The sequence below is a fragment of the Scatophagus argus genome, chromosome 8 (genome assembly GCF_020382885.2).
Source record: "Scatophagus argus isolate fScaArg1 chromosome 8, fScaArg1.pri, whole genome shotgun sequence".
NCBI classification, from domain to species: domain Eukaryota; kingdom Metazoa; phylum Chordata; class Actinopteri; family Scatophagidae; genus Scatophagus; species Scatophagus argus.
The window spans coordinates 12,289,725-12,301,360 of NC_058500.1; the positions used below are offsets into that span (position 1 = coordinate 12,289,725).

At 40.6% G+C, this 11,636-nt stretch overlaps 2 protein-coding genes across 6 annotated transcripts; one reads left to right on the forward strand and one right to left on the reverse strand.

Moving 5' to 3' along the window:
- Positions 1 to 1,109: 1,109 nt before the first annotated feature.
- On the forward strand, positions 1,110 to 7,612 carry nfe2 (nuclear factor, erythroid 2). Of its 4 annotated transcripts, XM_046396347.1 has the most exons (5): positions 1,110 to 1,893; positions 2,522 to 2,541; positions 4,530 to 4,608; positions 4,698 to 4,835; positions 5,887 to 7,612. In XM_046396347.1, exons 3-5 carry the CDS (start codon positions 4,561 to 4,563, stop codon positions 7,159 to 7,161), a joined length of 1,461 nt encoding a protein of 486 aa, XP_046252303.1. In that variant the 5' UTR covers positions 1,110 to 1,893; positions 2,522 to 2,541; positions 4,530 to 4,560; the 3' UTR covers positions 7,162 to 7,612. The 4 variants fall into 4 exon arrangements, with proteins under 4 accessions (XP_046252303.1, XP_046252301.1, XP_046252304.1 ...); XM_046396345.1 differs by lacking the exon at positions 1,110 to 1,893 and having other exon boundaries at positions 1,949 to 2,541; XM_046396348.1 differs by lacking the exons at positions 1,110 to 1,893; positions 2,522 to 2,541 and adding an exon at positions 3,458 to 4,445.
- Positions 7,341 to 11,573, reverse strand: hnrnpa1b (heterogeneous nuclear ribonucleoprotein A1b). Of its 2 annotated transcripts, XM_046396349.1 has the most exons (13): positions 11,419 to 11,573; positions 10,430 to 10,546; positions 10,113 to 10,259; positions 9,804 to 10,014; positions 9,632 to 9,724; positions 9,471 to 9,521; positions 9,329 to 9,382; positions 9,117 to 9,251; positions 8,917 to 9,036; positions 8,750 to 8,813; positions 7,856 to 8,591; positions 7,528 to 7,584; positions 7,341 to 7,447 (listed from the first exon to the last, which is right to left on the reverse strand). In XM_046396349.1, the coding sequence occupies exons 1-10, from the start codon at positions 11,428 to 11,430 to the stop codon at positions 8,761 to 8,763; spliced, it is 993 nt and encodes a 330-aa protein (XP_046252305.1). In that variant the 5' UTR covers positions 11,431 to 11,573; the 3' UTR covers positions 7,341 to 7,447; positions 7,528 to 7,584; positions 7,856 to 8,591; positions 8,750 to 8,760. The 2 variants fall into 2 exon arrangements, with proteins under 2 accessions (XP_046252305.1, XP_046252306.1); XM_046396350.1 differs by lacking the exon at positions 7,856 to 8,591.
- Positions 11,574 to 11,636: the final 63 nt, after the last annotated feature.

Consider the following 11,636-nt stretch of genomic DNA (forward strand, 5'->3'; position numbering starts at 1 on the left):
CAGAAGCTGACTCTAAAAATATTCCCTTTTTGATACCACAACCCAAGACAGACACTCATTTTGTTTAGAAGTTAGGTGGTTTTTCGACTCATGTCTGATACAGCGTTTTAGATGTTACAACAAAACCAAGGATGCCACATTTCTCCACCTTTAATGAACAAGTGAAATATTATGGAAACACCAGGACAATTTAAGAAGGCATGGACCAACAAAAGGACAAACAGGTTTAACCATTAATTCAAATATATTAGATTTAACACACCCTAGCACAAAATCCGTTGGTCATCAAGAGAACTTGAACCCGACTGAGTCAACTGTGGGCAGTTCCCAGCCAACATGTCCGGTCTATATTTGAAGTTGAGTTTGTAGCACCGAGATGCACAGTAAGAAATGGCAGACAGGCCCTGAGAGGTTCAGGCAAGCTGGAAAAAAAAGCAGAGATGTCAAAGACTAATTGAAGCAAACAAACACAAACAGGGATCGTGGGCGTTGACCTGGGAACTGTGTCCAGATTCAAAACCACTGTGGTCACAGTAATAACAGGGTGCTCTTTGGCACGCTGTGGCAGTGGTTGAGTCAGGGGCTGGGTGCTAGGAACTTGGGTTGGGAAGTCCCTTCTTTGATTCCTGGTAGAAATTCACCTTTCTTGACTCTGTCAGCCACCTACTTTTTCCATCTTAGAACAATGACAGAGAAAACATTGAGATTTATGTCTCAGTGGGATGTGATATTGTAATGGGCCAGACAAAACCCTCCATGTTCTCATGGTTTTTGAACACACAGTGCCTTACTGAAAGTCTTAAGTCCATTTTGGTTTTTTACTGGCTCTAAAATGTATGATTATCTGAAACTTCAGGTCAGTATTCTGAATAAATGTTTACATTAATTTCTTAAGGACTTGCTGTTTAACCTCACATCCTTTGTCTGTTCATGGATAATTGAAAAGCCAAATCTTGATTTGAATTACTACTGTAAATATCTAAAACAACATTAAATTTAGCTTTATCTTTAATGTTAAGTGCAGCGCTGCTCTAGATCAGGGAGTTTTATCCAGTATAACCGTATTTGTGCTTTATACTTTGATTTATTTTTCCATTTTGTTGTTGTTTTATGACTTTCCTCACTGGACAAGTCACGTTTCTGAACTTGTGTGCAGTTTATCAGACTTGTTTACACTCTAATTAATTTGATTTTCTGTGAAAGTGAATTCACTAATTGAAATTCAAGGAAGAAAGTGATTGGAGCATTTTTCTTAGAAAAAGGTTCTGTGTACCTCCATGTTTATTTTTAAATAAAGTGCTTGTATTTGTCACACACTGTAGCTGTTTCATGCTCAAATGATAACATGATTTTTTTTTTTTGGAAAATAGCCTGGTAATCCCAATTATACAGGTAGTTCTATAATCATGCCTATCTGCTTATTTTACTTTTTAAGTATTTAGAGGGATGGATTGTTTTAAACTTGTACACAGTAGGTCTTTGACAGAGATTGTGAAAGGTCTTGAATATTTAATACCATGCAGATTAGTTTCACAATCAGCGACGGAGTGATCGATAAATATGTAGCTTCTCTACTGTCAGTAATTGTGTGAAAGCCGCCGCATAGTGAGGCAGCTTTGTGAATTCACCGCTCACAGTGCTTCAGATGAGGGCAATGAGGGGATTTTTTTGAGGGATTTTAATGGTCACTTGCTATGTAAGACACGCTCCCCTCCATTCTCCCCTGCTCCTCTCTCTCCCTTGGTGGTTGCTCTGCCAGACAGAAGAACAATGTAGTCTTTCTTACCTGTTGGAGGGTGTACATTCCATCTCTACCAGGCTAAGTCTCAATCCTGCCTCCAACCCACCCCTGACTGAACAAGGCCCTCACTGCAGAGCCGGCTCTGACTCCAGGTGCTCCACATCACACTCCTCATACCTTTGTTTTGGGAGGATTTGAAAGGACCCAGTTCTTGTACGGTTTGGGCAAGGACAGAGACAACAATCCCGCTAGTTTTCGCTCACTTTTACTTGTTTAATTTGGTCTTTTTTTTTGTTTATTGAAATTACATAATTAGAATCGACACTGCTTACAGGATTTTCTGTTTGTTTGTGTTTAATTTGTACACATCCACCTACTTCAGTGTGGACTGACAGAGTGATTGTCGTGGTCTATGCCAGACTGTTGGTTTGTGGTTTGTCGTGTGGGCAAGAGGGAAATTTGGAGGTTGGGGAGCAAGTGTGCTTTTAAGGATGCAAGAGTGCAAAAAAAATGTGGTGTGGGTGCTTTACAGGAAGGTTGCGTTTGCATAGAGCCATCCCATTTATGCCGGTGGCTGTATGTGAAGCTGAACAGAGAGACACAGACAGTTGAATAAGACATAGGGCAAGAGACCTCATGTGTTTTACTTTTTGTGATCTGTTAAAAGTAAGCAGAGGGCGCAACACGTGAAAAGAATCTCCTGTTACTCGTTTTTGTCTTCTTCTTACCACCAGGATTGTGCTTAACATCTGTGTTTTTTTCACTCATAACCTGTTGAAGAAGCAGAGAATGTCGCTCAGGTACGTTCATTCACATCTTTCCTTTTTTCTATTACTTAACTATGCAGACAGGTTACAACATTCCACTGGAAAGATGTATTCATGGCCAGATATTTAAGTAGATAATATTATGCATCATCATGTAAGAAAGTAAAGCTATTCAAGAAGCAATTATACTGAAACATCCATTCATTTAAGTTGTAAAGAATTCAGTTAAAGTAAGGACATTGATTTACATGATATTTTAACATATATTTCCACATATTAGATTTTAATACTTTTCTCCTGTTGACTTACCATTCGACTCACTGTTTTGTCAGCTTCTCTATTTTACTGAGTGAAGCAGTGGATGGAGTTGTTGACAGTGAATTATGATTCCTTAGGAAACAGGCTTAAGAAACTTACCACAAACACAACAACGGTTACAAAAGGATATAAAAGATGTAACCTCATGTTTCAGAATGTGTAAATATTTCAAAATAATCCACACATAGCAGACAGTAGCAAAAAAACCATACACGGACGGGTCCTACTAACATAATCATCAATATTACATTAGAAATACACACCCTTTAATTTAATTGAAGTTAACTAAAGGAAATTAGATGCACTATTAAAAAACATTTTTGCTAAAGGTGGTCCTGATCATGGATTAATTCATTACCAAATAGAATTTAAAAAAAAAATAAATAAATGCCTTATACTGAAATATACAACATGTTGCAAATATAAACGGATACATATCTTATCATAAAGGAGATAGTATGATTGATGCAGATGAGTAAAGTCTCTTCCAAGGCTGAACTCACTGAACAAACCTGTAATTTGTGACACAACCTCCTGTCCAATTAACCTGATTTAATAACTGATTCAGTTTTTTAAGTTTAAACAAGAAAGATTTATTGAGTCATGTATTAGGAATAACTTCCAAAAAAATTGTTAAAGTGACCTTTCCACTGTAAAGGTTGAGTATAAAATCTTAATTGCTGTTCAGACAAAGTTTATGTCACAAACAGCAAGTCGTACATGGAAGACTCTTGCCAATTAATTTAATTTCCAAATGATAATTTCTTAGTTTATTTAACAGAGGCAACATTGATAAATACTGTTGCATAATGAAAAGCAATTCAACAGATGTATAGGGTAAGGATGCATAGATTAATAATTTGCGTTGCTGTCAAGTTTGGGTTTTTAAATTCAGGTCAAAACTTCTAAACAGATTCAAGATATAAACAACAGAACAGATAATACAGATTGTGTTTTGTGTAAAAGCATGTCTCTACTATGCGTGTATGTATTGTACATGACTACATATGCACCCGCAAATGGGTGTGGGAGCATAAACGTACAGTATGAAGTGTACACGTTCTTTTCAAAAGCGGTTCATTGAGAAGATATTGTTGTTGTTTAAGCTGCAGTCTTATTTGTGTATTGGAACATTCAATTCTGATTCTGTGTTTTTAATCCACCTGGTAAGGCTTTTCTTAGTGGCAAGCCTTTAAGTGAAATATTCAGAAATCCAAGTTGGAGACATTGAAATACTTTAAAATAACGCCTACTGTCAGAGCTTAGCCAAAAAAATAGTTACCGGTAGTTACTTAGTAATAGCTGGTTAAGATTAATGCCAACATGTTAACCAGGCACCAAATTTTCCAAAGCAGTCATCAGGCCCCAGTGTGTCTTGCAGAGCATGCTGTTTTCCCGCAGATTGTCTTATCAGCGGTTGGCATAGCTGCATGCTAGGACAACTGATGGGAGGAGTCAACTGAACCCTTCATGTGTTCCAAAAGACCCTCTGCAACACCCAAACAGTCATTAACATAGCAGCAACAAGTCTACAGATACAGATGTAATGTATGTATTAGAAATGTGTTCTGAAGGCACGCTGTGACTTACTGTGTCGCAGATACTCAGCCTGAGTGAATGTGGGTTTTTTTATTTCTGCTTTCTGGTCTGTCAAAATTTAGAGTCAAGGTAGGTGATAACTCGCCACTTTATGTCCCAACCAGGTTAACTTTTTGCAACAAGAGCCTGTCCTGAATGTGTTCAACAGCCAACTATGTTCTCCCACTGAGGAGAACCTGTGAGGTGAGTCCATCACAGACACCACAATGCATAATCAAGCCTAAAATACATGTATGAATCGTGTTTTTATCAGCAGTCTTTTCTTTCGCAAGGTATTTGCCACTCCAGGCAAGCTGTGTGGGGGAGTGTCCATGTCAGCTAATTTCCCTGGAGTCAGGCCTCATGGAGCCCCACAGGACACAGAGATGGATGTGGCTTGGCAGGAGCTGATGGCCATCACAGAACTGCAGGTAACTCTTTAGCACTAACAGCGCCGGGGAAATCAAGTTATTTATTGAAAAGATTATACGTTGCATATCTTATCTCAGATATGCCAGTTATATTCTTGATATTATCACAATACCTCATGCTGCATCATCATAAAGGTGCAGGTTATACCTTCTTAACAAATGCATTATGAGGACACTATAAAATGCCTAAAATTTCCTAAAATATATTTCTGAACTCCAGACTCACCTCACCTCCATCTATAGCAACCACAGCAGAATGTATTTTGTCATTTGGTTTTAATCAAAGGTATGCTATTCTCAGTGTCACGTTGAAAATAAAGTATGAAACACATCAGGTAAATGCTGGCTTTGAATTCCTGAATGCTAAACAGAATATATACTTCTTTTCTCTTCTTTTTTTTTTTTTTTTGCATATTTTCACCTGACGCTAGCTGTTGAAAAGCTAATACTCAGCTGAAGAAGGAAACAATGGCCCATTTGAGTGATAGCAGGATGAAGAGATTTTGAGAGGGGGCAAGTGCTGTATGTTGCTAGCAGCCCCCTGTGTTGCACAATAGCCATCTGTTTCCAGGTGAAACCAGATCACATCTACAAGAGCCCTTCATAGGCTATGGGTGGCATTCTGAAGTGGGGACAAACTGTGTTCTATAGAGAACCAGGTGGCTTGTGAAAATAATACTGTTGCACTATTTATCTCAGAGCTCTAATAAATTTGGCAACTGCGCTCAATCAAGATAAGATACAAGATAGGTTTATTTGTCACACACACAATCATACACGGTACAATGTGCAGTGAAATTCTTTATGTCCCAAAAAGTAGGTAAATAAAAAATTTAAATTTAAATATTGCAAAAGAGAATGCTTGTAAAGAAAAATAAGAAAATTAAAATTAACTTTTAAAAAGTGAAAATGTGCAGTATTTACAAATCAATTTATTGCCATTGATTTGATGCATACCAATGTGTTTCTCACACTTGAATTTCCCTCAGGATCAATAAAGCATCTATCTATCTATCAATCATAACTAACCCTTTTGTTTTTATCAATGTAGTTTGAAGTTCCTGGTGAAGGCCCATATGAAACAACGCAGTACCAAAGCATGGAACCCATGGTCCCTATGGGAGGATACGGGACAGCTCAGTCCCATTCTGAGGCTCCTCCTGCTGCTGCTTGTGAGCTAAGCACTGCTGAGACTTATGATGGATGTTACCCCGAAGAAGTGCCCATCTGTCACCGTCTAGGCAGCAACGCAGAGACAATGTACGGACACTCTGAATCTCAGCTCAACCAAAGAATGCTCCCTGTTTCTTCACACACACAGCCCACACTTATGGCTCCAAGGCAACACATGAATATGTCAGGTGCCATCCAAGGGCACAGAGGTGCCAATGCTTGTCTCTCTCAGGGTTTAAATCGGCACATGCTGTGGACTCCACATGGACAAAATTCGCATGCTCGCTCAGCTGATGATCTGGAATCAGACTCAGGTCTGTCTCTGGGTTCTAGTCCACCTTTGGCCTCCCCAGATAATCCTGCTAGCAGCGCACCAGGTTACCAGAGCGTAGGCATGACATATAGCGACGGTGAAGCAGACAGCATGACCGAGCATATCCGAAGAGCACACATCCATTACTCAATGGACTACCAGAGTCAGTCTCACCCATATTTGCACTCAAGTGCACATCCGTCTAATTTTTCACCTCAACCCACTTTATCCCATGCACAACCTGACAGCCCAAGTCCTTGGGCAGTCAGACAACAGGGCCAGACCACAGCTCTGAACAACCTGTACACGGATTCTGGGTTGTCCAGCAGAGGGAGCTCACAGACCAACATGTATACAAAACCACAAGGCAGCCTCTCCAATCCAGTGCCGCTAAGTAGAGATGAGCGGCGGGCCTTGGCTTTGAAGATCCCTTTCCCCATGGATAAGATCATCAATCTACCAGTGGATGACTTCAATGAGCTCCTGACGCAGTATACCCTGACTGACACTCAACTAGCACTGGTCAGGGACATTAGAAGGAGGGGGAAGAACAAGGTGGCTGCTCAGAACTGCAGGAAAAGGAAGCTTGAGAGCATAATTCATCTTGAAAGAGAACTGAACCAACTTCAGGCCCAAAGAGAGCACCTGGCAAAAGAAAGGCTCGAGTTCAAGCGCAGCTTGGCTTTCATTAAATGTCGCCTCACTGACCTCTATTCAGAGGTATTTTCTCACTTAAGAGATGAAGATGGACAACCATACTCAATAGATGAATACTCTCTACAACAGACACCAGATGGCAAAATGTATTTGGTACCTCACACAAAAAGAGATCAGTTCTAGAGACTCAGGAAAGTCACAAGGAAATACTGCTGCATAAAGTATGCTACCTGATTGTGCCAACTGAAAGTACAGACTGGCTGGAAGTTTATTTCATGTGGTTGTGACCTCAGAAATACAAAGCTTGCCTCACATGTATCAGTGAACACCTGGACTTACAATTGACTGAAACCACACCAGACTGCTTTGTAAAAAAATACTTTATTAAAAAAAGGAGACGCTGCACAGCAGTTTTTCCAAGTTAAAAACAAATAAAGATCTTCAGCATCAACATGATTGTTCAGCAAACCTGTAAAAGAATTTAAAGTTAATTAAAAAAAAAAAAAAAACTCAGAAAAATGTGATTTGAGAAGTTTTGATGATTTGTACCTGATTGAGCCATTGTCACAGAAATGAAGTCAGGTTTTGGAGGCCATGTGGAGTTGCCTAGAAAGCAGAAATCCAAATAAATAAACTGTAATCTTTCTTCAAAAAAAAAAAAAAAAAAAAAAAAAAAAAATCGTTTCGGTTCACAGCATGCAATATGTTGTAGGGCCCCTAGGCACAATTGGGAGGCCAATTTTACAATCCAGCATTTGTGTTAAGTCATAATAAAACTTCTTTGCAAATGTTACATCATTACTGGGCTACATAACTCACTACCAGCTACATGACAAAAGCAAGACATACCATCAGTAGGTGAAAAGTCTGGTCTTACCTACAGACAGCACTTAAGCCTTTTGGTAGCTGCTGTCTGCTAGCCTCAGGCTTCTGTTCTCACTCTCCCCTGCTTCAATGATCCTGGCGATGGTTTTGCTACTTCTCTCCCTCAGCTGGCTTCCATGGCTAGCCTCAAAGACTTTGCATGTAAGCTAGCATCTTCCAGGTGATCTTTGCAGAACTCAGGGTAGAGTCTGTACCAAGTGATGGACTCTGATGACCATATCTGTACACCACTCCTCAATCAGTATTATAAGTTCTTTGACTTACGGAGTGTGTTGTGACTAGTGCAGCACTTCTTTCATCTCAGGGATATTGGGTTTTCCCCCAGTTCCTCACACATGTAGTGTTGGCTTTAACCCCATTTCGTGCAGCATCTAACAGTCAACCCTCCCTTTCCCAAACCACTAAAGAGGCTAACGAGACTTTTTTTTAAAAAAAAAAACTGAAAGATGGTTTATTTCAGCTTGATTTGACGCAGTTACAAATAAAAACCAGACTTAAAGAAAAATCTACATAAAACCTCATTGGAATGCTTCCAGAAACACATTGATGAAAAAACACAAAACGATTAAATGAAGACCCTCCATGATTTATCTACTGTTCATCTCTTCTTGCAGCAGCTGTAACCTGCCACAACTGTTTGGCTGAGCAGATTTAGGAGGTAAACCTGCAGCTGCCCTGTCACTTCGCTTGCTCTCCTCTCCTTGCTCTCCTCTCCTAAGTACTCAGTCCTGTTGAACAATACGGAACAACATTGTTAACTGTGCACTGACTGAATGACCTGAGATCCAGAGAATGTTTGTAATCATTATCTACACTTAACGAGTCCCTGCAACTATAAACTCTGGCTTTATGATACAGCTCGGGCATGCCTTTTGAAAGGACTTACCACTTCACACTTCAAAAACGTCCTGGACGGCCATATCCGCTGTTTGAGCCACCTCCATAACCACCTATGAAGCAGAGGGGAGGGGGGAAAAAAAACAAAACAAAGCTCAGTCTTGCATAATTACGCAAGATGAACATGAATCCTGGCAACTGTTGATTCCATCTTACCAAAGTTCCTGCCACCACCACCAAAGTTGTTCTTCATTGGGCCAAAGTTGGAGGCCTGGGGGTCATAGTGGCCCATGTTGTTGTAGTTGTTTCCTCCTCCTCCTCCACCACCACAGTTGCCTGAGATTCAATCATTTGAAGATGTAATCACAGGCATCCTGGGCATCATAGTTTTTGTTAAGCAGAGCCAAAACACTTACCATAGCCGTTGCTATCATAACCATTTCCTCCATAGCCGCCACCGCCGCCGCCTCCACCCTGGTTGTAGCCTTGGTTATACCCTCGGTTGCCACCATTATTATAGCCGCCAGGACCGCTAGGACCACTCCCATAGCCTACAATATACATTAACTGAGTATGGTGCCAACATCAATAGTGAAAACATTTAAATTTGATAAATCTGTCAACTTACCACCATCACCTCCATTGCAATTGTAGGGTCCATCTCCATATCTGCCCCTGCCACCTGGAAGAAGCAAACATGCAGTCCAGTTTTAGACATTATACTGGCATTAAGATATTACACAACCCCCCCGTTATCAAAGAAGTCTTACCCTGGTTGAAGCCTCGGTCATATTCATAGGGCCTTCCACCATTGCTGCGACCTAAATATTACACAACCATCAGCACTGAAAGCATGTTGTTTGGACCTATATGAAGAGTACTTACTGCAAAATTAATCTGGTTTATATTCGATATATTGAGTGAAATTTACCTCTTGCTCCCATTCCTGCAGTCTGCATTTCCTGCCTGGTGAGGGCCTTCCTTACTTCACAGTTATGAGAGTTGATTGTGTGGTATTTCTGGACTGTGGGGTAGAAAAGGTGTTGAGTAGCCATTCAAGACAATTAGTTAAAGCTGGTACAGTCTGCAGCATTTGTACTTACTAACAATCCTGTCGACTGAATCGTGGTCATCGAAGGTCACAAAGGCAAAGCCCCTCTTCTTTCCAGTATTGCGATCCGTCATAATATCAATGACCTCGATTTTGCCAAATTGTTGGAAATAATCTTGCAGATGTGACTCCTCTGTATCTTCCTTGATTCCTCCAACAAAGATCTTTTTCACCGTTATATGGGCACCAGGTCGGTTTGAGTCCTGTGATCAGAGGCATTTGCTGTAGTTTCTACAAACATTTCCTTGTGTATGCCATTTACTCAAGCAAGGTTTTGTCAAATGCATGGAATTTAACATACCTCCCTAGAAACTGCTCGTTTGGGTTCAACAACTCTTCCATCGACCTTATGGGGACGGGCAGACATGGCAGCATCAACCTCCTGTACTGATGAGTATGTAACAAAACCAAAGCCCCTGGATCTCTTGCTGTTGGGATCCCTCATGACCTTAAAAAAATGAATAAATAAATAAATAAAAAAAAAGAAAGAAAGAAAAGAAAGTTCCAATTACTCCCGACCTTATCTATAAATCACACACATGCTTTGAAATCACACAAAGAGGAAAAATAAATACTTAAATAACGTGACTGCCCTTTGGTGCAATTAAACCCACTTACCACGCAGTCTGTGAGGCTCCCCCATTGTTCAAAATGAGCCCGCAGGCTTTCATCTGTGGTCTCAAAGCTCAAACCTCCAATGAACAGCTTGCGAAGCTGCTCAGGCTCGCGTGGGGCCTTTACAATGGACAAAACAACATAGCAACATCAGGACACATTCACAAGTAAGCACCGAGTGGCAATTCTGCAGTAACTATATGCACAATAAACCGTCCCTGCACGAACATCGTGCTACCAACCCCGCATCACATATCAAAAATCAGGACAGGGTGGAGGAGGGCGATGTCACCGCCATTAACGTTAGCGAGGCATCGACTGGTGTTAAGGGCTTTCAGCAGCATTTAGCAAACCTTAAACGCGCCCGTGTGTTGTAGCGTTTTTTTACTTTTGCTATTCTATACGACTACCGACAAGACCACGTTACGACTAAAAGCTGAATTATGTACATAATTGAAGACGTGAACAAATAAGTCACGAGGCCCACTATAAAATGGCGGCTTTACAATTGCTGGTAGCTAAGGCAGCTGTTATGAAAACGTAGTGTGCTTTGAATACTGCAATAGTTTCGTCTAACCAAAGTTTCTCGACACAACATATGCAAGGACGATAAATTTAAGGCCATCCGATCTTCAGAAAAACGTTACTCAAAACTTTCGATATATTTTTGCAAAACCTATTAAGAGTCCGTATTAATAAAAACCTGTACCCCTTGATGTTGTGTTGGCGTTGTCTAAACGAGTATCGATAGCAAGAATAGTTACATTCCTGGATTTCATGTTTAATGTTAACGAACAACATGAACAAAAGGCCACGAGGCCCTGCTGCTATAAAATGGCGGCTTTACAACATTTGGTAGCTGCGGCAGTTTTGATGAAAACGCAGTCCGCGTTGAGCACAGAGGTTTCGCAATCGTTTAACACAACCGACAGCTTTATACAGCGAAATGCAGCAAATACATGTATACAATGCATTCCGATTGCATTACTCACATCTTTCGACATTTTTGTAGTAAAATCCTTGAAGGCTCCTTGTAAACTGGAGAGATGATGTACGTGCGACAGACGAGCACAGTGCAGTGTTGAACTGTAGAATAAATAGCAAAGGATACACCTCTTTCACACGGCAATTGGTCAGGAGTTCCCGCTGCAGTCTGTTGTCAGCAATCGGTCAATCTTGATTGGGCCAAATTAGATCAATCACTACTCAC

Bases quoted from the DNA above. Each gene is read 5' to 3' on its own strand.
- nfe2 (XM_046396347.1), top strand. From the start codon at position 4,561: ATGTGTTCAACAGCCAACTATGTTCTCCCACTGAGGAGAACCTGTGAG. The intron at 4,609-4,697 runs GTGAGTCCATCA...TTCTTTCGCAAG, and splicing joins CACTGAGGAGAACCTGTGAG to GTATTTGCCACTCCAGGCAA. The intron at 4,836-5,886 runs GTAACTCTTTAG...TTATCAATGTAG, and splicing joins TGGCCATCACAGAACTGCAG to TTTGAAGTTCCTGGTGAAGG.
- hnrnpa1b (XM_046396350.1), bottom strand. The intron at 10,015-10,112 runs GTATGTTAAATT...CTCTGATCACAG, and splicing joins AACGAGCAGTTTCTAGGGAG to GACTCAAACCGACCTGGTGC. The intron at 9,725-9,803 runs GTAAGTACAAAT...TCTACCCCACAG, and splicing joins TTCAGTCGACAGGATTGTTA to TCCAGAAATACCACACAATC.